At 38.7% G+C, this 25,485-nt stretch overlaps 1 protein-coding gene across 4 annotated transcripts in view; it reads left to right on the forward strand.

Annotated features, from left to right (window-relative positions):
• runx1t1 (RUNX1 partner transcriptional co-repressor 1) overlaps positions 1 to 25,485 on the forward strand; it is a 65,293-nt gene that overhangs the window by 25,668 nt on the left and 14,140 nt on the right. For all 4 annotated transcript variants that reach the window (XM_051136716.1, XM_051136717.1, XM_051136718.1 and 1 more), the window contains exons 2-5: positions 13,083 to 13,220; positions 15,720 to 15,961; positions 18,495 to 18,584; positions 22,537 to 22,718. In XM_051136716.1, the coding sequence (XP_050992673.1) occupies positions 13,083 to 13,220; positions 15,720 to 15,961; positions 18,495 to 18,584; positions 22,537 to 22,718 (652 nt within the window). The remainder of the gene's footprint in view (positions 1 to 13,082; positions 13,221 to 15,719; positions 15,962 to 18,494; positions 18,585 to 22,536; positions 22,719 to 25,485) is intronic.

Genomic DNA, 25,485 nt, shown 5'->3' on the forward strand with positions numbered 1-25,485 from the left:
CTTCTGAGAAGAACGATCATCCTATCATATACAAACAGAAACTTAAAGGTCTTCACAGCAACCCGTCAAAATAAAAGTTTGGTTTAACTTGAAGAAACTGTGACAGAAATATATTAGAAATGATAGTACTACTACTAATAAAATTATTATTAAAACATTATTTTTAAGAAATATTTACCAGAAAAATAATTTGCCAGGAAAATGTAAATAGGCCTATATATATATATATATATATATATATAAATTAATTAAATACAAATAAATACATTTTTAATATAAAAATCAACTAATTAGAGATGCTTTTAATTATTAAAAATGTATTTAATGGGACATGTTTATGTTAAATTGTGTAAGTTATGCTTTTTGATTGATATTTCGTCATTTAACCAGTAAAACAAACACAAAATAGAATCCAGAAAAATTAAAACGGAATTTGGGAAAAAATAAAATGATTTCATAGGGCCCTATTTGTTAATATGGAAACAGGGCCAAGGTCCTGCAGTTTTTTTTTTAGCTTTTTTGTTATCAGCAATTATCATTTGATGTGTTTTCAATGCAGTGCAATTCTTAGATCGCGATATATCACTCACAAGTTATGCTACTATAACCAAACAAATTGTCAATTATAAGGCTCTATCTGAATTGAGTTATTCACATATTCGTATTTATAGTATGTGATGTTGCTTTTGTAAGCTGTGTACATTTTGGGCCTTTTTTAGAAAACAAAAATGATTTTATCTACAGAAGTCTATAGAACGCAAAAGCTTTGAAGCTAAGTTTCTCACAAAAGTGCTCAGAATGCAGATAGAACCTTATAATTCTAAGGTGACGAAAGATTGTTTTCTTGGTTTGTAAAGAAACAAGGCTTAGGTATTTGTAGTTTTGTATGTTTTCTTGTAAGCAAAAGTGTCTCCGTACTATTTTTTTATTTGCAATATTTCACTTGCAATTAATGCTAATTCAGTTAAGCTTTTGTAGCTTTTTCATAAGCAAACATGCTTTTCAACATACTTTTTGCATTATTTTGCTTGTAGATTATTCTGACTGAAAAGTCAATCTTTTTTATGAAAACACTAAGTGCTTGTATTTTCTTCTTAACTTTTGTTAGCCAGAGGATACATTTTTATTACACTTTCTCATTTCTCAATATAATGATACTATAGCAAGAAAAAGGCCGTTCTCTTGTGTAATATGAAAACAAGCTCTCGTCCTGTAGCGTTGTTTGTACAACGTTTTCTGATGCACTTTGTCAGTTTGCAATATTTTACTTGTGTGTTATGCTGCTGCATGGAGATAAAGGTTGTTCTCTTGGGTAATATGAAAACAAGTATCTCTACCTCTAGCTTTGTAACTGTTTTGTTAGAGACGCTGTTGTACAAGATATTTCCCATGCAATTCTTGTTTTTCTTTGCCTAGTATGGCAGCAAGGCTTTTGACCCAAGTTTAAGCATTAAAGACAGCCTCTCTAGAGTGTATTTAGTCATTAAGAAGCCACTCAGTGATGGCAGCCAATCGGTTGAGGGGCAGTCATTGCCTGGAGCTACGCCTCAGTTCCTTGTACTGAAAGCCATTAGCAAACTGTGGCCAGTGCCACAATCATGCGCACACACTTAGAAAAGCGCTCAGGGTGGAAGTGCCCTGACGTTAGGTCATACTCCACCATCTCCTGCGTCTCCTGCCTGCCAGATGTGACTCGAACCATTTTTAAGGTCTCATGGAGGGGAAGAGGAGGAGGGAGAGACAGAAAAAGAGACAGTTTGTGTGTGTGTGCACACAGTAATTGGGCAGGGGGGTTAGTTGTTTTCTGAATCTGGTTCTACTTAGTAAATCTCCATCCAGGACTGCGTTTCATAAATTGTCGACATATTTTTCTGCGCAGCGGACTTAACTCACTCTAATTTTGAACACATGGCTTCTGTCATGTGATATTTTCAAAACACTTGCAGACAGAGGTCCCAGCAGAAATAAACCGTCATTCTGCCGCCAGGGTCTTTCTTTTTTCTCGCAATCGCCTTCCCCCCTCCTCCTCTTCTGTGCCTGTCAGTTATTCTTTTATCACGTAGCTGTGTTTTCAGTTAGCGAGAGCGATATATTATTAGCTCACATTTTTGAGTGTAGTAAAATAGCGTTTTGTTAATGTAAAACATGAGCCTCTTTATTATCTGTCGAAAATTGATTTGGCATCTGCCGCCGTGGGCTCGACTCGTCCTAGCATCAGAGACTTTGCCACGCTTTTGTTGCCAAGCGTGGAGAGACGTCCGTTCGTAGCTGCCACAGCCAGTGAGAATAAGTGGCTGAAATGAATAAAGTGAATAAGTGGATAAAGGCCTGCAATTTGCAGGTTTGAGTGGTGCTGAGGGCAATGAGCAGAGTGCAGAGGTAATTGCAGACTGCTTTAGCTGCAGGAGAGGACAGGAGCTGTATATGGATATGGATGAAACATCTGACGTATGTTCTACAAGCATTCTGAGAACCTCCAGCGAAGTTCTCTGGCTTCTTTCAGTCTAAACTTCTGTTAGGCTGTCAGTAGTTGCGTGTTGTTGATCGATATGGAGTATGCAGTGGCAGATATGTTGCCGATATATTTGTAATATGATTTAATGACAGTGTACACAAGTATTGATTAAATGATATGGCCACCAGTCAAAGCTTTGGACAGATTTGGTGTTTCTTCGGTCGAAAAGAAATTGAGGTTTTTGAGGAAAAAGATTTTTCCAAGATTTCTACATAATGAACTTCAACAGGACCCAACGGGTTGAAGGTCCAAATTGCAGTTTCAATGCAGCTTCAAAGGTCTCTACATGATCCCAGCTAAGGAATAAGAGTCTTATCTAGCCAAACAATTGGTCATTTTCTGAAAAACTGAAAAATTGCTATACTTTTTATCCACAAATGCTCGTCGCGCACTAGCTCTTTCTGTTGAAGCTGCATTGAAACTGCAATTTGGACCTTCAACTCGCTAGTCTCCATTGAAGTCGACTATATGGAGAAAAATTATCAGGAAATTTTAACTCTGGAGTGAACTAATGCTTTAACCCTTTAACTGTCAGTTTAAAGTTTACTTCACATTACAAATAAATCCTAATCTAATTATGACAAGATACCTAAATAGATATTTTACCATATTTTTGTGTTACAAATAGGAAAAGTAATAGATTATATATTAGTTCAAAGCGTAAAATCTCAAAATTTATCCTTTGAAAGGCATTTTAAAATCAGACATTGCATTGCCATGGAAAATGTACATCAAAATCATATTATAAAATGTTTTCATTCATGAATTATAAAAATGTCTGGATAGTGCATTTTTAGGTCTGTGTTCAAAAATGGGAGTGACAATTAATGGGTTAACTAAAAATAAAACTTTTTTTATACAAATGCTGATGCTTAAATGTTCGACATAAGTTTTGTAGTTTTGTAAGTTTTGATAACTATTATTTTAAAGTGTTGTTTATTTACCAAAGACAGCAGAATAGATTAAAAGGATAGCAAAAGAAGACTTTTGTGTCTCATTAACCTCAGAAAATAAAAACTCTAAAATCCTTTAGAGATTAAGAAGAGATGTCAACATTATCTCAAACTGCGATTTGCCAGGATACCAAAGACTGTGATGAGCAATCTGATCTAATTTTTCATCAGTCTTTGGTATCTTGGCAAATCAGAGCAAAGTTTAAGACATTTTGGAGTTCTCTTCTGAATCTCTAGAGCAATATAAGGCTCAGACTAAAAAGTGCATGGATGAGACCTAGAAAGAAATGAGATATTCAAGAAACATTTTCATGTCTATTTTTATGTTGAATCTTTTTATGGTAAACGTCTGAGACAAAGTTGACTCCATGAAGTCATATGAGCTGTCAAAAGCTACATGAAAACATTCAAAAACAAAAAAAATGTTGATAAGGCTGATTGTAGATTCTGGAACGGACACAAGGGGAAAGTACCACTTGCAATAATCTGCCAAGCGGACATGGTTATAATCCCAAAAATTGGCCAAGTATTGCTCAAAATATATCAGTCTATCACAAGTTGTGAACGTCTACTTTTTCTGGCCATGTGACGTTCTGTTTATGTGATGTTGTTTTCAGCAAACAAACTTTTTTCAATGACAGAGCGTTGCTCGTGGACCGAGCGTGAATCCCACGAGGACGTGTGTGACTTTAACCTACACGCTGCTAATGAGGGACACAGTGAAAAACACAGCAGTGTTGGTGGATAGCCAGTTAAAGCCATGTGTCTAGGTGCTGAGCCATATTGCATGTGCCGACTTTCTCTGTTTCTCTCTCTCTTTCTCCCCACTTTTCAGCTGGCATCTGCTCATGCCAGGAAGCTGAGTGAGTCATTGACTTGAGAGTTGGACGAGCTTCATACTAGCGTTTGAGAGCACTAATCTCAGTATGAAAGGCCTTTTATTGAAAAATGCTCTAATTCTGCCTCTCTAGATAAGAAGTCAGTAAATAATTATTTACTGTTCGTTCAAAAGATGCTGGAAATTGCAGTTGTGCTCGTGGTGTAATTGCAAAACCGTCATTGTTCCCATTTCAATTATGATTATGTGTTTGTAGATGAGGCACGAGAGAAGATTACAAGCGTTTTCTATGCGACTTCCCCTGTGAGGTCTTGCACTCTCGCAGCCTTTAAGGATTTATCCTTTTCCTCTTTTTTTAAAGTCTGGCAACAAGATACTGCACAAATCTCTACGATTTCAACGGATGCGTAACGGCAACCGTGAATCACTTTTATTGTTCCTCTACACTTGTTTTCTTCCTCTGCGCTTCATGCCAACAGGGCCTTATTTCAACAGATGGTTAAAACAGACGTTAAGATAAATCCATTTTGAAGAAGAGGACGAAGGAAAAAAGAGTGACTTCCACTATAAACGCTGCATCTGTTTTATTGGTCAGTCTTCTTTTTTTTTTTTTTTTCCTTTGACGCAAGACCATATTTTGAAATGGATCAGCAGATGGCTCCCGGCCTTTTCTGTTTACTGCAGAAATGCTCCAGGAACGCATTATCTCACATTATAGCCGCACTGTAAAACTAACAGTGCCCACTCGTCAGTGTCCACTTAAGTCGGCACGACTGGCATCAAAGTGGGTAGCTATAGTGTGAAATCACTTTCTTTTAAAGGTTACTGCCATCGGTAACCGATGATGGCATTTACGGTGCGTTTAAGAGGCGGAATGATTCATTCGTCTGTTGTAATCCAGAAATAACATCTCGGTTGGGTGTGCTGCGGAAAGAGCCCGACGGAAGAGTGCAATCTCTTTAAATATCGGAGTGCACAGGTTGCTGTGCGCTGCGGTTGGTGGTTGGGTGGGTTGGTAACTCTTGAGTGAGCACAGACTGATGCAGGTCCCTTCAGCACGCGCGTCATTTGATGGGATGGAATGGAACGTTGGCACACCACCTGGCGCCGGCCAAGTGGGGCTCGGGAAAACAATTGCGCCTGGGGAGAAGCCTTGAAAAGTGAGGGCTCGGGGAGAGAGGGAACAGAGACGGAGACGAAGATGGAGATCCAAAGGGACAGGCTTTGTTGCAGGGAGAATGAGCGGAATAAGTGTTGGGAATGAGTTCCAGGAGGGTGGGGGCATCCATACATCTTCCCTGACAAGCCGGCAGGGTTTGATGGGCCACGCTCCGTGCGCCGTTCCATCTGGCGGAGATGATTGCATGGTGCATCGGCGTGCACAAGTTCATAATGTATTCATACCAACGCAACACGCTCTCCCAATTCACCCTCGGCCTCGGATACCTGAGACGGCATCTGAATTCCAATTATCCGAAGAGTCTATGTTTTCTCTCTCTCGCTCTCTCTCGTTCTCACCACTTCTTCATCTTTAATGCACGGCGGCTCTGAAGCGCAGCAGCTGGTTGTAACGCCACCTTTGTCATCTACTTTTACTGCGCTATCTGTCCCGTGAGACGTCTCCCGTGAAGGTGTTCTCTGTCTTTGCCACCCGCACCTTGTGACCCTGATCTGATGAGCGCAAGTCCGCTTTAAGCAGCCATCTTGTTGGCATTAGTATGCAGCTGATTGGCTTCCAGTGGCTTTGTCATGCTTCACGTTAGCGGGCACAGCTTTTCTCTGAGGAGCGAAAAGAGTTTTCCTATGGGGAGAAACCCTACCTGAACTTCCTGCAAACACATAACTCTGTGGATTTCTGCATTGCTGCAAGCACTACAGAAATATAAGGCTGAATCATCACAGCCGATTAGGTTCAATACTAACTTGCTAAGTGAATAAGCAACTTTAGCCGGCGTGTGGGAGGATGAATGTAGTTGCAGCTTTCTCGGTTTGCACAATGACACAAGAGCCGAGATGCATTGGCGTGATTCTTAAATTCATGGGGAGAGCTGCTTCAGAAACATCCAATAGGGTTTTTAATACAATACACACCAAGAAAATGAATGAGATTTTTCCTGACCTAATCCTTCTTTTACCTCACGTACTGCATGTGTACACAGATGTCTGTTTTACCCACTGTGGAATGAGCTGAGCATTACTACTTGTGCAGTGAGTGATGTAAGAGACATGTAAGTCAAGCTGTGTGTCAAACATAAGAACAGTCTCATGTTTTTTTCTGAAGAAAAAATCTAATACAGGGTGTATGTATGAAAGGAGCAGGCAGATTAATGGATTTTATGGGTTTTTTTATAGAGTGAGGATGATATCTAGGCTACCTGATCTCATGACGAAAACGTACCTCTGGGAACTTTTTTGCAAAATGCGAAATATGTACCAATAAGCACATATCACTGCAGTTTCCAAAAGAAATGAACACTAGAGTTGTTAAAACAGCGAGCACTTGTAATTGTTTTCGTACACAGTTACATACAGCTCCATATGTTTCACTTTCCGGTGTTGACCCCCACCAGGTGTGGGGGAGGGTTTATGATTAAACAATCATATAGCGATTTCAACAAGAGGGGGTAATCATTTGGCAGGGGGTCGAAAATGGACACAACACCAAATGTAACAAGCTTGCTCGGTAGCTCAGGCGGCACAGAATTGGACTTAGGATGCGGAATCCTTGGGTACGAATCATGTGAAAAACATGACTTGCGATGAAAGAGCTGAAAGATAAGAGATCAAAAAACAAGCTAAAAAGACATGTTTGCAATTGCATTTTTACATCACATTAATTTTTGTTCATACTATCGAGTAGGATTGGGTGTAGATCAGATGATGCGTTATTTTAAAACTTTATGGAGCATTAGAATTATAGTGCCACTCAATGGACATTTTAACTGTGGTGACACGTACAAAACCAACGTCACATGAAACATACCAAATTTACGCTCAAAAAAAAAAAAAACGAACACTCTTTTAGCACCACTCAGTGGACATTTCTGTTGGAAACGCCAGTGATATGTACTTATTGGTACGTATTTCGCATCTTGCGAAAAAAGTTACCACAGGTATGTATTCGTCATGAGATCCTGGACCACAAAACCAATTATAGGGGTCAATTTTGGAATAATCTGAAAGCTGAAATAAGCTTTCCATTGATGTATGGTTTGTTAGGATATTGATCAAAATTTGACTGAAATACAACTATTTGAAAATCTGGAATATGAGGGTTCCAAAAAATCTAAATCTTGAGAAAATCACCTTTAAAGTTGTCTAAAAGAAGTGGTGGCTATGCATATTACTAATCAAAAGTTAAGTTTTAATATATTTATGGTAGGAAATTTACAAATTCATGGAACATGATCTTTACTTAATATCATAATGATTTTTGGCTTATTGAAAATGATAATTTTGACCCATACAATGTATTGTTGGCTATTGCTAGAAATATACCCGTGCTACTTAAGACTGGTTTTGTGGTCCAGGGTCACAAATGTACAGCATATTAGCTTAAAAGCGTATACTATTTTAAACAGAAAAAAATGTCCATTCTGGCACACTGGCCAGACCATAGTTAGTTAGCTATCTGATTGGTTGGTTTGTTTTGCATTTCTATGTAATATTCTGTGTAGGTTATGTAATATAAATAGACAGCATGCACAGCTGACTGTTTAGATCCTAGACACAAACTGACTAACTGACCCTGAAGAATGTGACTCAGTTCTGCACCAAATCATGCTGGTCTTTAGTAGTGGTCTCATAAAATAGTGTGAAAGTTTGTTATTCGTCTTTGACTTCTGTTTGTGTTTTTGCATGCATTTTGGGAACATACGCACAAAGATAATCAGGGAAGCAGCTAAAAGAGCCAGTCACGACTTAGCAAGATATTCACTGCCACTGTCGGGTCATGAAAAATGACCAGGCGTGGAGTGAAGATGAGCGAGTCGGTGCTTTCTAATGCTCAGTTTGGCGTGCCGTTTAATGGCGATCCATATTACTCGAGAGCTCTTTTGAAAAGCAATAAAAGACCTTGCCGAACAGCAAAATGGAAAGCACTTCATCGTCCTTCCTGGGAGCCACATTAAATCTCTTGCTGCATCAATATCCGTGGTGGCCCGCCTAATATTCATCTGTGCCGCTCGTCCGCCAATTTCCCGTTTTGAAAGGCAAGGTAACTGGCAAACAAATGCACTCTGTACGTTAACTCTGCGCAGATTAACTTTATGAAATCAGGGCAGGATGGATGTGCACTCTGGTATGTTTTTGAGCCTGTTTAAAAATGCAAAATTGCTTCTTTTCCACTCCAAGTGGGAACTCATTTGAATTGAGTTATGCATCTCTTTTTTCCACAACATATTTGCGCAGCCTGCCACTTTAGGTGGGCTTAATGCTGCTCTTGTACAATGCTGTTTTATTGGCAGGCCTTTTTACTTTGACTAATAGGAGATAAAATATATAAAAATTGTGCATATGTACCCTGCACTCCATGTATGTAATACTAAGTTTTTCAGACACTCTTCGTCATTAGTGAGATTATAATATAAATAGTACACTTTGATCTGAACATTTTTCAGATGGGTTTTTACAGTCATTGATTGTTCTCTGTGCGGAATACATCCGTCTTACCAGTATAAAAGTGAGATGTATTATTGTGATTATTATTTCACTCGAACATAGGATGACGCACACTATGGAAGTGCAATGCTTTTAAGTTGTCTGATGTGTAATATTTCAGTAGAAAGCGGTGAAGGAAATATGAAGCATAATGGATATGTTGTGCTGACAGATCCTTATGGAGAATGTTCCACTTTTTTATACCTTCCTGTGTCTTCAAGTGGTCACAATCTCAGTGTGTATGTCATGCACGCTTGTGAACACACACATGTACGTGTACTTGCAGTTTACAGCCTATTTTTTACCTCGTATCATCCATTTCTGTCCGACAGGTAAGGAGAGAGGATGAGGTTTAGACGCCTCTGGGTTGTTTCTCTTTTCCCGATTCCCAATCCAATCCCAACTTTGACCCAGATGTTAATCCTCAATTACACATGTAGATCCACAAGCTGCTTTTTATCTCGCCCTGGGCTCCTTCTGAGACCACAGCTGAATAAAAGTCTTTCCCGTAGACCTTATCTTTCTTGGACAATTAATATAATTTTCACAATTCATGTGATATTTTCCAATTATAGTGATCTGACAGGCATATTGGTTGAGAATAGCTTTCACACTAGTGCTTGGGCTATTTTATTCATTTCAGATTTGTGCTGTGGCTCTTGTGAATTATAGTGCCTGGACTTGTCACGTTGTTAACATTTCAATGTAATAACTGGCCCCATACTGAGATTTTAATGTTGAAGTGAGCCACTTTGCCTTGCCTCATCCCTTTCACCGACTCAAGAATCTTTCATTTCTATCATTGTGTTTTTGAATGAATATCATGGAACAAATGCAGAGTTGCCTTATTAGAAATAATTATATGTCACACTGACATTACCAGTACTGCTTTTTCACAGTAGACTGTCCATCATATCTTCGTTTTTTTTTTTAACAATACAGATACAAAACGGTTAATCAGCACATGTGTAGGTGTGAGACTGAAGACCCCTGCTGATTATTCTGTCATTTCTTTATCAGAGAATATAAATGGTTAGCTTAGGCAGAACAAGATGGATCCCTGCCTGTGTAATATATAAAGCGTAAGCTTTGTTTTTAGCGTGGACGGCTCTGTTCTCAATTGGGGAATGGATTGTAAGTGCATGGGGAGCAAGTATGGGGCAGATTAAGCCCACACAGACACATATGTTTAGGATCTGCTGCACACATGTAGCCACTGAGGTGCCTAGGGAATGGGAGCTATACGGAGCTGAAATTCCCACCTTTTTATCTCTTCTGCTTTTCTGGTTAGACGGTGGTTGTTTAAAAGCACGCGCCTTTCTTTTTTGATCATATTACAGTGTGTACATGGCATGCAAGACAATAGTCTATGAAGGTGGTACATAGTCATTATTAACTGTCTGTATTTAATATTCTTCCGCGGAGTAAAACATGCTGAAAAGCGAATGGTGAGTAAAAAAGAAGAGGTAAGACAGGAGACGCTGCTGTTATCAGAGTCAAGGGGACACCCAGGACAGTTGTAATCGAGAAAGTCAGACTACACGTCACAGACGCAGGACGGCTGGTAGCCCAGACACACAGTGTTCCCACAGCTGGTACAAAGCGTACATGTATGTGAGAAATATAGAGAATGAGGTTTTCTGATAGGTCAGTACAGACCCTGATATTGTAAAACAACTAAAATGAGACCCAGTGCCCTTCTAGAGTAAACAAGATGTAATTTTGTGTACTGTCATATCTAGAGTTTTGAAGAACAAAAGCATGCATACCCTAAAAACTGTCACTGTTGGTGCATGGCCAAAAAAACAACATTTATTTAGCGCTTTGGATCTTCTCCAAACCAACTTTGACAGGTGTTATTTTAGTATTATTTGTGTACTGTATATTTTGAATTAGCGTTAGTTTTTAGATATTCAGCTTTCATTTTAATTTGAGTTTCAGTTTTAGTTATTTTGTTATGCACTTTTGTCATTTTTATTATGTTTTGGCTCTTTAATATGTCTATGTAGCTTCAGTTTATTTTTATTTCAGTGTGGGTTTAGCAATTTTAGCACTTACACTTCTACTAATGTAATGTCATTTAGTTAACAAGGCAAGATTTCTAATTGTGTTAAAGTTTTTCAATTCAGGATTTATATTTTAAGTGGCCTGAATACTGTGGTAGACCAAATTTGAAGAAAAACAGGTCGTTTGGTTCATTTGGTCTGGACCAAAAAGGAAAATGATGCATATACTCATGGTCTGCTTTGTCTCAGTCTCAGACGTCACGCCCATGGAACATTGGCTAAACGTCTGATGCATAAGGCTCATTTAGCTGGAAACACTTCAGAGTTTCGAAGTTGTCATCGGACTGGTTAGATTATACAGGATTTCCGGGAGACGTGTGTGTTGCGTTCTTTAATGTTCCGCCTGGAAACAAAAATGCTGTGGCGTCAAACCCCCTCATGAAAGAAGAAAGCCGTCGTGTTTACAACTGTGACAACGAGCGCTTATCAGGGTTAACTAAGTTCTGGATTTTCAAAAGTATGTGCAAAATGTAAAGTTTGCAGCATAGAATCTTTAAAATATGTCAGAGATCTGTTGTTGTGGCAACATTTCCACACCCCTAAACATGATGCGGCACAAAACGAAACGTAATTGGTTGCTGTACCTGTCAGTCGTATGGCCTCTTAGGTGGGCCTTGGCCATTCAGAGCGGCCAAAGTTCTCAGACCTTATGTCTTCAGTCTGAACGTCTGGCTACATTAGACTATGGTCTGCTTGGCATTCACACTGGCATTTTTGACAGCGAACCTAAAGATTCTGAACCTAAAAGAATAGTGATACGTTCACAACCTGTTTGGTCAGGTTGAATGATATATATTTTGTGACGGAACTCATTGAACACTCCAAACAAAAGAAGAAGTTGCAGTCGAATTACTGAGCAGACGGATCAGTGAATGGGTACTTTGATGTCATACACCCTCAGCGCCACTTTAAGTCGAATACACCTAATGCCGCCTGCTGGACTACACAAAGAGTTCATAAAAGACACTTTACCTCCTCGTTGCTCAGCGTTTGCCCTCTGCTCATTTTGTTTTGGATGCACTGCTTGTTCCCTTCATCGCATCTTGTCATTACTTCCTGTTTTTGGTTCTTTTAGAAGTACTTGGTCCGTGTTGCGTTCATATTTAATTCGAATCGCACCAGAGTTCATTTGGAAGCAGACCGAGACTCATCTTTTGAGCCAACTCAGTCTCCTTACTTGGTGCGCACCAGGGTTCAGATGGCAGCGTTCACACATACTCAAATTACTCAGAGTTCGTTTTAATCAAACCAAAATGACAAGTGTGAACACACCCTTACAGATATCTCGATCTGTAACAATGGCCACTTTGTCAAAATAGAGATGTTGATTGGTCTTGTGTTCGATATTGGCAACACTCAGCTTACTATTTGCTAAATATTTTGCTTTTTAAAAACCTGTAGTAAGTAGAAACTTCACATTTTAAGGATATATGAGCATACTCAGAGCTATAGGTTTCAAATCCCTAATCCAACCATGCAGTTTATTGAGGTGTGCTATTATTTTTCTAATGAATCAGATTTGTACTGTATGTGCTTTTTTTGGACCCAGGCCATATCAAGGTATCAGATTGTCATAAACCAACCAGCAAGCTATGCTCTAGAAATCACTCACAAACCCTAGTACGCACATGGTAACACACAAGCACTGGTACGGCAAGTCTTGCACATGCAATAAAATGTACATTTAAAGTCAGCTTGTTTCTGTCGTTCTTAACCATAATCAAGTATAAAATGGGTCGACTGACTTCTTAATCTGGAGAAACGGGGTACTTTAGATGTTACATGTCTGTTGTAGATGCTGAGGACCTCAGTGGGGCTCCTCCAGATTTGTGAAACATTTTAATGAGAGTATTGCCGGTGTCTTTGATCATTAGGGAAATGGGGATGACAGCTGGAATTTGACTGGTGTTACTATCTCTGAACTCTCTAAAGGCGTGTACCGTGTATGTAGCTATGTGTGTATATCTTACAGGAGCTCAGGTGCTGTGGAGAGGCAGCTGTTGGGATATCACTGAGGTCTCACAAGAACTGTTCCACTTTTTCTCCCGTAGATCGCACTGAGAAGCGCTCCACCATGCCCGACTCACCTGCTGATGTGAAAACACAGTCCAGGTTAACTCCGCCCACCATGCCTCCTCCCCCCACCACACAGGGAGCTCCCAGGACCAGCTCCTTCACCCCCACTGCATGTGAGTACTAGCACACACTGTACTCTGCCTAGACACCTCAACAGAAGAACAATGCATTTGAATGACAAAAAAGTTTAAAATACTCTTTTAGCTTTTTTTTCTTATAGCTTTTTAAAATGAGTCCAGTTGTGTTTTTATTCTTTTTTTGAATAGTTTAGCATCTGAACTGTTGTAACCAAGTCAGTCTGTCCAGATCATTGCAGTACAGATTGTAGGGGCCTATGATTTCCACGATGCAGAAAACACGAATGGAATTGCAGAATCCGGTCATAAAAACTTAATGTACTGTATAATGCGGATTGTCACGAAATTGGACAAATTTTGGATGGTTACATAAAAAATAGGTACACTTAAATCAAAAGGTGATATGGACTAGTGTCTGTAAATATTAAGCCGCAGAAATACCATTTAAATATGAATCTTGCATGTTCTGTGTCTATAAATGTTTTGTTTACTACACACATACTGAAGTGTGTGTGACGCTCACAATGTTTTCAGCCTCAGCCGCCTCAATTTACGAGTACATGAACACATGAACATAGTCAATAGAAATGCTCTGAGAGTCACTTCATTAGCAGCATTTTACCATTTCTTTTAAGAAAAAAATATTCGTCATAGCATATACAAACAGAAACTTGAAGGTCACTTGAAGTAACTTGAGGAAACTGAGACAGAAATTACATTTAATGTAATGGTAGTACTACTAATAATGATGAAATTATTATAATTTTTATAATTATAATTATTATAATAATGATGAAATCATTATTTTTAAAGGAATATTTGTCAGAATTTTTTTTTACCAGAATTGATTTAGCAGAAAAATGTAAATACACAAGTACAGTAAATACAGTATTTCTGAAAAATAAGAAGAAAGAAACTTAATTAAATTATTAATTAATTATTTTTAAATTAAACCATTAAAATGGAATCCAGAAAATTAATGGAAAACAGAATTTGGTAAAATAAAAAAATACAACTAAATTTATGAAGGAAAAAACATATTTCATGGGGTCTTAGAAATGTAATTTTTGTAAAACTTTTAATAAAATGCTGTTTATGTTGTATGTTCATCATTTCAGTTAATTAGAGGTGATGAATAAAATGTAATTTAACCATTAAAACAGTCTATTAAAATGTAAAAACAGAATCATTAAGACAGAAAAAAAGAAAGACTGTAACATTTGGTTCATAGAAAGGGAGTTTATAAAGATTCATAGTTTCATTTAAAAACTGTGCTGCACATTTGTATTGTGCAGAAAATTTGGTCTTTCATGGCAAAATTTGCAATTCCAATCCATCTTCCAGCTTTTTACAGTTTGTGACAGTTTGTGTATTGTTAACTAGTTAGTTTAAAGGAAATATGCTTCAAATATTAAATCAGTTGTGTTTGCATCCAATAAATAGTACAAAAGCTGCATGGAGGTCTGATCGTATATGTAGGCCTATATCAGATTTTCGGATCCAATTTTAGCTTGTACAATACTTGTATTTTAATTTTAACAGCTAGATTGTATGTGAATTAAACTGGATGTGATGTGTTCCAATTGAAATTGAAAGGCTAACTTGTTGACTAGTCATTCAGAAAATCTATCACCTTTGTCAATTTGAAAGAATATGTAGTTCTGCACTTCCCTCATTACAGTCGACATGATTTCCCCTTGTCTTCTGACCTGCAGATTTTTGCGTCTGCCCGCTGGCTGATGCCACAAAGAGCATCACACATGCCAGCTCAGGGGAGCGCTGGAGCGGCTCACTATCAAAGCCGTCCGTGCCACAGCCTCCCAGCACCATGTCAGTGTAATTGAGCGGTGGTGTGCTGTCAACAGCAGTAACACATTCCTCTCTCTGATGTTACATCCCTAAAAACAGATCAGTTGGACTCTGCAATTAGCGCTTATGAAAAAAGAGACAAAAAGCAAGCCGGGTCTGAAGCAATCCGGAGCCTTTTTAAAGGCAGACTCTAATTATACATTCTGAAGGTTTAACAAAGCAAGCGCTTTGATTTCCCCTCCATGTAATTGTTACCAGATGCAGCTCAAGTATCTCGTTTCTGTTCTGTTGGAGGGAGGCCAGGCAAACGAGGCTATCACGCAGCCTAATCTCATTAGAGAGACGTTGATTCCAAGCTGCATCCCTCCGCCGCGTATGTTTCTCATCGTGGCACGGGGGGCACTCGACCACATGTATTCTCCTCCTCTGGACTTAATATGTCTGATGTATGGAAGCAAGAACGCACGGCTTCCTTCTCAAAGCTGCCGTGGCTGATTCAAAACAAATGTTTCGCTGTCACAAGTGCCTCATTCAAGCACCGTCAGTCACAGGCTTTCATACGCCAATGTCATTTTTGACAAAGGAGTACTTGCAGCTTCTTTTTAAGCAATGTTCCTGGCAGTTTTTAATATGAATCTTTTAGGTTTAGATCATTCAATATGCTTGGGTTATAATGCCAAAGCTCTCTTTGTGGCATGAAGAAATAATTAAGTTTCTGTTTTCCAGTAACAAATGGCACCAGTCACTCCCCCACTGCACTGAATGGAGCTCCATCTCCACCCAATGGCTTCAGCAATGGGCCTTCATCATCATCTTCGTCCTCGCTCGCCAATCAGCAGCTGCCACCGGCCTGTGGTGCAAGACAGCTCAGCAAGCTCAAACGCTTCCTTACAACACTACAGCAGTTTGGCAATGACATCTCACCTGAGATAGGAGAACGAGTGCGTACCCTGGTGTTGGGGCTTGTGGTAAGTCTGCAGTCACAAACTGTTTGGCACTTACTGGCTAAAAACATCTATTGTAGGCCTGGGTAAAAAAATGATTTCCCATTTAAATATATCATTGTATATCCCATGCGCCTTCCATGCACTAAATAGCAAAAAACGCTGTGTTTTGTTACTTTTGATACAGTTGAGGTCAAAAGTTTACACCCCCCTTTTAGAATCTGCAAAATGTTACTTATTTTACCAAAATAAGAGGGATCATACAAAATGCATGTCATTGTTTATTTAGTACTGGCCTGAATAAGATATTTTACATAAAAGATGTTTACATATAGTCCACAAGGGAAAATAATAGTTGAATTTATAAAAATGACCCTGCTCAAAAGTTTACACGCCCTTGATTCTTAATACTGTGTCGTTACCTGAATGATCCACAGCCTTTTTTTTTGTTTTTTTTGTTTAGTGATAGTTGTTCATGAATTTGTTTGTCCTGAACAGTTAAACTGCCTGCTGTTCTTCAGAAAAAATTCTTCAGGTCCCACAAATTCTTGGGTTTTCCAGCATTTTTGAGAATTTGAACCCTTTCCAACAATGACTGTATGATTTTGAGATCCATCTTTTCACACTGAGGACAACTGAGAGACTCATATGCAACTGTTACAGAAGTTTCAAACACTCACTGTTGCTCCAGAAGAAAAAAAACATGCATTAAGAGCCAGGGGTGAAAACTTTTAGAATTTGGAGATCAGGGTAAATTTACCTAATTTTTTCTTCTGGGAAACATGTAACTACCCTGTAGCCTCTGAAGGGCAGCACTAAATTTAAAAATGTGATATTTAGGCAAAATAAGTAAAAATGTACACATGGAGCATCAGTGAGCTTTTGAACCTTCTGTAATAGTTGCATATGAGTCCCTCAGTTGTCCTCAGTGTGAAAAGATGGATCTCAAAATCATACAGTTATTGTTGGAAAGGGTTTAAATACACAAACATGCTGGAAAACCAAGGAATTTGTGGGACCTGAAAGATTTTTCTGAAGAACAGCAGGCAGTTCAACTGTTCAGGGCAGGAACACAAATCAAAGGGATGTGAACTTTTGAACGGGGTCATTTTTATAAATTCAACTATTATTTTCTCTTGTGGACTATATGTGACATTGTATGTGAAATACCTTACCCAGGTCAGTACTAAACAAACAATAACAAATGCAAAACTGCAAAATTTGAACTTCGTGTATTATGACAGGCTTCTTTCTGGTGACATATGCAGGATTTCTTCAATCATTTAAACAGCTTAACCCCCTGTCTCTGAAATCTTAAAATCCAATCAACAACCAATGCATGTAACGACTTCAATGGGAAAAAGGAAGGACTTCCTAACGTCCCGTAACGTGTATATTCTGACTCAAAGTCTAAGAAAATCTTCTCTACTAGGATACTAGTGATTATTGTGTCTCCTGAAAAGTTTACAGACAGTAGAAATTGATTTGTTTTGCTTTCGTGCCACCAAAAAGGTTTGGCCACCAAATCTTGTTTGACTTTCATCAAAGACTTGTCCAGCGACAGTAATTGAATAGAAGCATCTGTAGCTAAGTATAACTGAAAAAAAAATCCTCTTGACAAGATGTGCACCATAAGCTGTACCACAGCTTTATTTTCGTTAATATGTAGTTATGGAATAAACAATGGCGAAATAGCAGCCTGTACTAGAGGAGGGCTGCTTTAATTAGCCATTCCAAAGGAAAGCTCTTTTTTTCAGCGGGCATTTGTTTATTTTTTGCTGTGTCTACACGCAGAGGCTTCCTTGTGTCCCTTTGGCTTCCGTGGCTCTTTTAATTCGCTCCCCACTCTGCCTTATTGAAAAGAGTGACACACTTAATTAGCGCCGCCGATGCTGGAGAAAAGCTCAGGAGGCTTTCTGGCTGTCAAAACAGGCCGCTGCAATCTGGCCGAACAGATGTAAGCCTAATGTAACAAAATTCAGGTCTGGGAAATGAGGGGAGAAAAAAAACGGCTGTGTATTTTTCTCAAACGTACGACTCCCCGCTCTCTTTCCCATCTTTCCTTCCGCTAGCTCTCTTGGAAATAACATGTAGAAAATTGAAAATAGTGTCCTATCAGTCCTATCAGTCTGTTAAAAGATGATAGAGCAGAGAGCAGGAAAGATTGAAATTAGTCATTCCTCTTTTTTTTACACTGCCGAGTTTAACAGGGGCGAGATATATGTCAGTTCGGCACGGAATAAGACCTGTTTTTTTTAAAGCTGCATATCTTGTTATGCTATTATGCTGCGCAGTGTGATTCTGCATCTGTAGTTTTGTTTGCATGTGTCTGTTGATGCAATGACGATGCGGTCGGCACATGCACATGTAAAAGCCTCTAGATCAAACTTCCCCTTACGAGGCCTTTCACCACAGCCATCCATATGCCTCCCATTACAGTCTTCAAATCATTCAATCTTCAGCAGGATATAGTTTTGCCTCCAATAAGTAATATTATCACATAATGCTTTCCACATGTATTCATGCGTGAACCGTCTTTTTTCCTCTCTCCCTGCAGAACTCCACTCTAACCATTGAGGAATTCCACTCCAAACTGCAAGAAGCGACTAACTTCCCGCTCCGACCTTTTGTCATCCCCTTTCTGAAGGTATTGCACAAGCAATCTGGAAAACATTTAAACAACTGAGGCACAGATGTACATATTTCTCCCAGCTTTCCATTTTTTTTCATCTTTTGCTTTTAAATGGCCTAAATGGATACATGGTTTCCTCGTGAGCAAAGAGGCATCAGGTTTCTTGATCACTGGGACCTGTTTTTTTAATTTCTGATGATGTGAACCTACATTAATCAGCATAGTGGGCTGTCTCACTACACACTGTCTCTGTTTATTCACGAACACCCTTGTTCGTTTGGCTTTTCTCACACGCCGATTTTCGGAGGGCAGGGCACATCTGAAACCATTACCAAAGTAAGACGATCTGTTGTCTGGGAGAATATCAACCTTTGCCCTCTCTGTCGCCCATTTGTCAGTGCGGCCCTTATTTCATTACAGTTAAATGTGTGTCTGGGCCTGTTTATGTTGGAGCACTTAACACGAACCATTCAAATAAACACTCTGCGTATTATTCTTTCGACCAAGGGAAGTATTTGAGTTACACATGCCATACTTTCGCATCATGTTTGAGATTAAAAAGATTGTAGCCTTCAGAGCAAATGTATAATTTGTTAATTTATGACATATGTAGCAAATAGACATCAGCGCTTGATAGAGATTAAATTCTCATGAGCATATGGTGACTGCTGTATCCATCCACCCTCAATCGTTAGCCATTCGTTTTCATCTGCTTGTAAGTGACAGCTATTACGTACGGCGCTCCAACCTACTTGTTCCCGTCCCTCTTTGTCTAACCTTCACCCCGCCTCCCCGTTTCCCATCCTTCTCTCACGCTTTGCTTTCTTCCGTCTCCCTTTCCATAATAATGAAATAAGCGACCAGTGGAGATGGATCAAATCTGTGTTGTTTACTCCATTAGATGATGATGGAAAGGGGTCCGTCCGTTTGATGCGGTCTTGCGCCATTCGAAGGTATTTCATCTTGTCCACTCTTTGGACTCTGTCGTACAGAAATTGGTCCCATTAGAGGTTGCGCCGGTCGCTGACGGATGCAGAGAAGCATACAGGGACACTTCCCTGACTCGCTCGCTCTCGCGCAGCTCCACGCCATATGGTTACTGTATCATCCAGTCAGGAGGGGTGGTATCAAAGATGCAACTTGTGTTTTTTTTTCTCTCGCGCGCTCCCTCTCTCCCTCTCGTCTAATTTTAGTGGTTTTCCTCAAAGGAGCCTTTAATGACAAATACCATATGGCTGTGGGAACAGGGGCTTTTATAAGTGTGCAGAAGCGCAGCTGCAACAATGTGCATTAGCAGCGTTTTTTCATTAGGCTAATGTTGTCTAGCGACCCTCCCGTCAGAGTTGGGTTTTGCGGGGAAATGTTTACAGGAAGGGCAGCGTGCATCACGCTAATGATGTAATCCAAATTCGACGCCAGCTGACGGCCTTCGTGCTGATGGCTTTTGTTTATGATTTCTCTAAATGGATTCCTCGTCTGATAAATTTGTAATATTTAGCTGCTGCTTCGTTCAGCAGGCTCCATAAAGCCTGTAAGCACATGTGTTCCTCTGCGGCTCTGTGCCTCATTGCTCAGAGACGTACTCAGCGTGACATAGACGGCGCTTCACCACATGCTAGCGGTGCAGAGGAAGTGAGGATTACATATACGTGGCAAACTGCTTTGCGGCTTGTGTTTGATATGCTGGTTTCCAGCTAGCTGTGTGCTAATGGACCACACAGGAGCTGGAGAACACACTCAGACATAATCAAAGAAAATGTAGAATCATTGCAATCAATAATTATAAACAATAACATCCCAAATTAGACTGTTTTAATTTTTACTTTAATTCATTATCTTGAAAAACACTGCAAGAATTACTTTCTTCCTTAGTATTTTGTCTTGTTTAACATTCTTAAAACAAGATGAATTGTTTTCTATAAAATGTATGAAAAGTAAGTTTAAAGCAGTAGTTCACTTCCAGAATTCTAATTTCCTGATAATTTACTCACCCCCCCATGTCATTCAAGATGTTCATGTCTTTATTTCTTCGGTCGAAAAGAAATGAAGTTTTTTGAGGAAAATATTCCAGGTTTTTCTCCATATAGTGGACTTCAATGGGGATCAACGTGTTAAAGATCCAAATTGCAGTTTCAATGCAGCTTCAAAGGGCGCTACACAATTTCAGCTGAGGAATAAGGGTCTTATCTAGCGAAACAATCAGTCATTTTCTAAAAAAAAAAAATATAAATGTAAATATTTTTTTAACCACAAATGCTCGTCTTGCACTAGCTCGACTTCACGCATTGGAAAGGTCATGCGTGACCAGTTTTTACAAAGCGAACATGCAGAGAAAGTCAAATGTATTTGACCAAAATGATAAAACGTTGATGTCAAATGATTTTAAAGTTGGAGGAGGCTACGCTACGTTTTTGAACCGAAGTACACAGACGAAGAACTAAATGCGCGTGACCTTTGCAAAGTGATTGCGTAATTCGTAAGTCATTGCAGAACTACTGCAAGATGAGCATTTGTGGTTGAAAAGTATATAAATGTGTATTTTTTTTTAGAAAATGACAAATCATTTTGCTGGATAAGACCCTTATTCCTTGGCTGGGATCGTGTAGAACCCCTTGAAGCCGCACTGAAACTGCAGTTTGGACCGTTAAACCATTGGCCACCACTAAAGTCCACTATATGGAGAAAAATCCTGGAATGTTTTCCTCCAAAACAATGTCTTTTCGACTGAGGACAGAAAGACATGAACATCTTGGATGACATGAGGATGAGTAAATTATCGGGAAAGTTAAATTCTGGAAGTGAACTAATTCTTTAAACAAGAAATACATCTGCCATTGGAGTAATAACAAAACTTAGCTCTTAGTTATGTCGTTATATCATGTCGTTTTCCTTCTCAAGTAAATGTTTCTTGATACAAGACTGTTTAGACATACTGGGAAGCAAGACAAAAATACTGATTAAGAAAATAATTTTTACCGTGTACATGTTGTATGTGAACTGTCACTAACTATGAGGACCTCCATTTAATGAAAATCTGAGGTCATTGAGGGTCAAAGCAATTTCACTGGCCTCTGGTAATTTTCATCATAAACTACTAACAGACCATTACCTCATACAGCTGGCGACCAGGCGGTCCTTTATAAACAACCCCCATCATTAACATCATTAAAATTAATCAGAATAACTTATATTTATTTACTTCTTTATATTCTGCCATTTAATCTGCATCATGACCAGCGGCAACATTTTGGCCACACTATTTTTTAAAAGCCAAGCTTTCATTGTGCTTCGTTCAATATTCAATCAACGCACCGCTCCTAATTTTAGCCATTACATCACTGAAAAGGCACACAGTGGGAGCGCGCTGAAGAATATTCCAGAGCTGAAAAGATGTTTGATTATAGTCTTAGATCAGAGTCACAGGCCATAGAGAAAGAAAAGAAAGAAAACACAGATGAAGAAAGCACAGAAAGAGAGAAAATAGACATCATCCTCCAACTAACACCTTGTGCTGTTTAGATGCTGCAATAGTCCGACTGTTGCTGGATGGGGATTCACAAAAACCTTTCATCTGCCGTGAAAATGCTCCTCAGTGTGTCTTTGAAGTGGCGAGGCCTCCAAGTGCTTTCGGAGAAAGCCAAGCCAGCTAGTAATCATGACGGAGATGCAGAGGAAATGAGACAGAAAGAAAGCGAACATTGCCCCCCCTCTCCCAAACCATCTGCTTTGAAGATGTCACTTTCTATGTTGACCATGATTGCTCATATCAAGGGCCCAGGGCACTAATGCATGTTTCAGGTCACAATAGAGTGCTGCTCGAAACGGCGCGAGAGTGTCTTTATTTTGGAAGAATGTACCTGTAATGATAATAATGAGTAAACAAAAAACGGTGTTTAGAGCCTCTGGCTGTGGACAGCTTCATAGTGCTATCTTCTCGGCACATCCTGACCGCTATCTCCCTCTACAGGCCAACCTGCCGCTACTGCAGAGGGAGCTGGTGCACTGTGCACGGCTGGCCAAGCAGAACCCGGCTCAGTATCTCGCCCAACACGAGCAACTCCTGCTGGACACGAGCACCACGTCACCCGTCGACTCGTCTGAACTCTTGATGGACGTCAACGAGAACGGCAAGAGAAGAACGCCTGACAGGTGAGCCGAACTGTAAACTAACATCATTATCACAAAAAAATGTGACCCTGGACCACAAAACCAGTCATAAGTAGCACGGGTATGTTTGTAGCAATAGCCAAAAATACATTGTATGGGTCAAAATTATCAATCTTTCTTTTATGCCAAAAATCATTAGGATATTAAGTAAAGATCATGTTCCATGAAGATATTTTGTACACTTCCTACTGTAAATATATCAAGGGATGTATCAACATGGGATGTTTTGTCAAAAAAAAAAAAAAAAAGGATTCAAAATACAAAAAAATCTAACAAATTTAGTTATATTTATATTTATATTTACAATGTATATGTAAGAATGTATATGTAATATATGTGAAATCTTAATACGTTAATATATCCCTTCTAATAACATTTTTATTACTGTGTCTTGATAGTAACAAATTTGGGGAAAGGACAAATATTCCAAAACTTTCTGAAAATACAATATGTGACCCTGGACCACAAAACCTTGTATGGGTCAAAATTATCGATTTTTCTTTTAAGCCAAAAAATATTAGGGTATTAAGTAAAGATCATGTTCCATGAAGATATTTTGTTAATTTCCTACCGTAAATGTATCAAAAATTTATTTTTGATTAGTAATATGCATTGCTAAGAACTTCATTTGGACAACTTTAAAGGCAGTTTTCTCAATATTTTGATTTTTTTGCACCCTTAAATTCCAGATTTTCAAAATGTTGTATCTCAGCCAAATATTGTCCTATTCTAACAAACCATACGTCAATCAATTTTTTAAAAAAATGTACCCTTATGACTGGTGTTGTGGTCCAGGGTCACAAATATAACATTTAGTTTAAGATGTTTTCCTTACAAAAAGTCAGGAATTTACAACAAACTAATCACACCAGCCTTGTGCCCGGATAATGAAAGAAGAGCTCACAGTAATTCATTTTTTGGGGGAGTTATCGATAAGTGCTTAATTGAGCATTCATTTTTATCTAGTAGATTTTAGGCACCCACATCCAACTATAGACTGGAAATACATGTTTGTAAAACAGCTGGAGGGCTGTAGAAATGTTGCAGGAGGTTATGAGTGTCTATATTGTCATGCATCATTTGGATTCTCATCCTTTAATGGAGCAGAACCAGGAAGAACCAGACACATCTGGAGAATGCAGGTAGATTCTTTGGAGGCTTCCTTTTGAGATGCTTCACTGTAAAACTAGAGCAAGGCTACGCTGTTGTGGCCTGAGAGAAAAGATATAACAGCTTATATATCAGTTCACTCCTAGAAGCTCAGAATTATTTTCTCTTTTCAGTGAGGAAATCTAATTTTTAATATGCTGTCTTGGATGAATACATATCAGCTCAGGTCCCCATGGTTATTAGAGAAGAATATACAGCTCTCTATTTTTCTCTTTCTATCTCTCTCTCTTTTTTTAATGTAATACCTGCATTTTTTTGCGTATGCTCTAATGTATGGCTAGGTGAGCCTGGGGACATGGCTGATAACACATACAGATGAGACTCAGCTCAGATACGGCTGGCTAAGCGCTTCTGTTTCTGCTTAGCTCGGCTCAGCTCGACTCGACTCTCCTCGCTCAGAACGAGAAGGTGCGAGAGAGAGAGAGAGAAAGCAATATTGGAATTTGAAAGGGAGCAATGCTGTCTTTAATCACGGAGCACAATGTACGGTCACTTCAGTCTGATTAATATCAAAGGAATCGGGAAACTACGGCTACGGCGAGGAGCGCACCCCACAATGCATTCTTAGTACGACTCTCCTCATTTAGAAGAGAAATGTGTGCCGAGACTTATTTGAATAAAATATTCCATTGTGCTGCACAACCCCTATATATTCGAAAACCTAAAAAAAAAGTGAATTTAAAATGAGGTTCAGATTCAGTTCACAGCTTTCAGTGATCACTACAGTCTTGTAAACGAAGATAATTTAAGACGCTACCTGAGATTTTAAAATACTAACACACAAAGACTTCAATGAGATCTATACTTGTACACAGTAAAAAAGTTTGGCCTCTGTAAGATTTTTATTTAATGTTTTTGTCTCTTATACTCTTATAAGAAGTCTCTTATACTCAACAAGGCTGCATTTGTTTGATCAACATTACAATTAAACAGTAATACTGTGTGAAATATTTTAATTAAAAACAAGTCATTATTACTATCAATGTTGAAAACAGTTGTGTTGCTTAATATTTTTGTGGAAATGTGATTCACTGATAAACAGAAAAGTCGAAAGAACAGGCTTTATTTAAAATAGGAGCATTTTGTAACATTATAAATGCATTTGCTATCTTATTTGATTAATTTAATGCATCCTTTATTTCCTATAATTTCTTTATATTGTATATAGTTATATTTATGTTTTTATATACACTACCAGATTTTTAATGCATTTATTTGATTGTACAGCCAAAACAGTAACATTTTGAAATCATTTTTCTATTTAAAATAACTTTTTTCTATTTGAATATATTTCAAAATGTAATTTATTTCTGTGATTTCAAAGCTGAATTTTTAGCATCATTACTCCAGTCACATGATCCTTCAGAAATCGTTCTAATGTTCTGATTTGCTGCTCAAAAAACATGTATTATTATTATTATTATGTTGAAAACAGCTAAGTACAATTTTTCCAGGTTTCTTTGATGAATAGGAAGTTCAGAGGAACAGCATTTATCTAAAACAGAAATCTTTTATAACATTATAAATGTCTTTATGATCAGTTTAAAGCATCCTTGCTAAAAAAAAGTATTAATTAATT

Source organism: Labeo rohita, chromosome 19 (genome assembly GCF_022985175.1).
Source record: "Labeo rohita strain BAU-BD-2019 chromosome 19, IGBB_LRoh.1.0, whole genome shotgun sequence".
Classification (NCBI taxonomy): domain Eukaryota; kingdom Metazoa; phylum Chordata; class Actinopteri; order Cypriniformes; family Cyprinidae; genus Labeo; species Labeo rohita.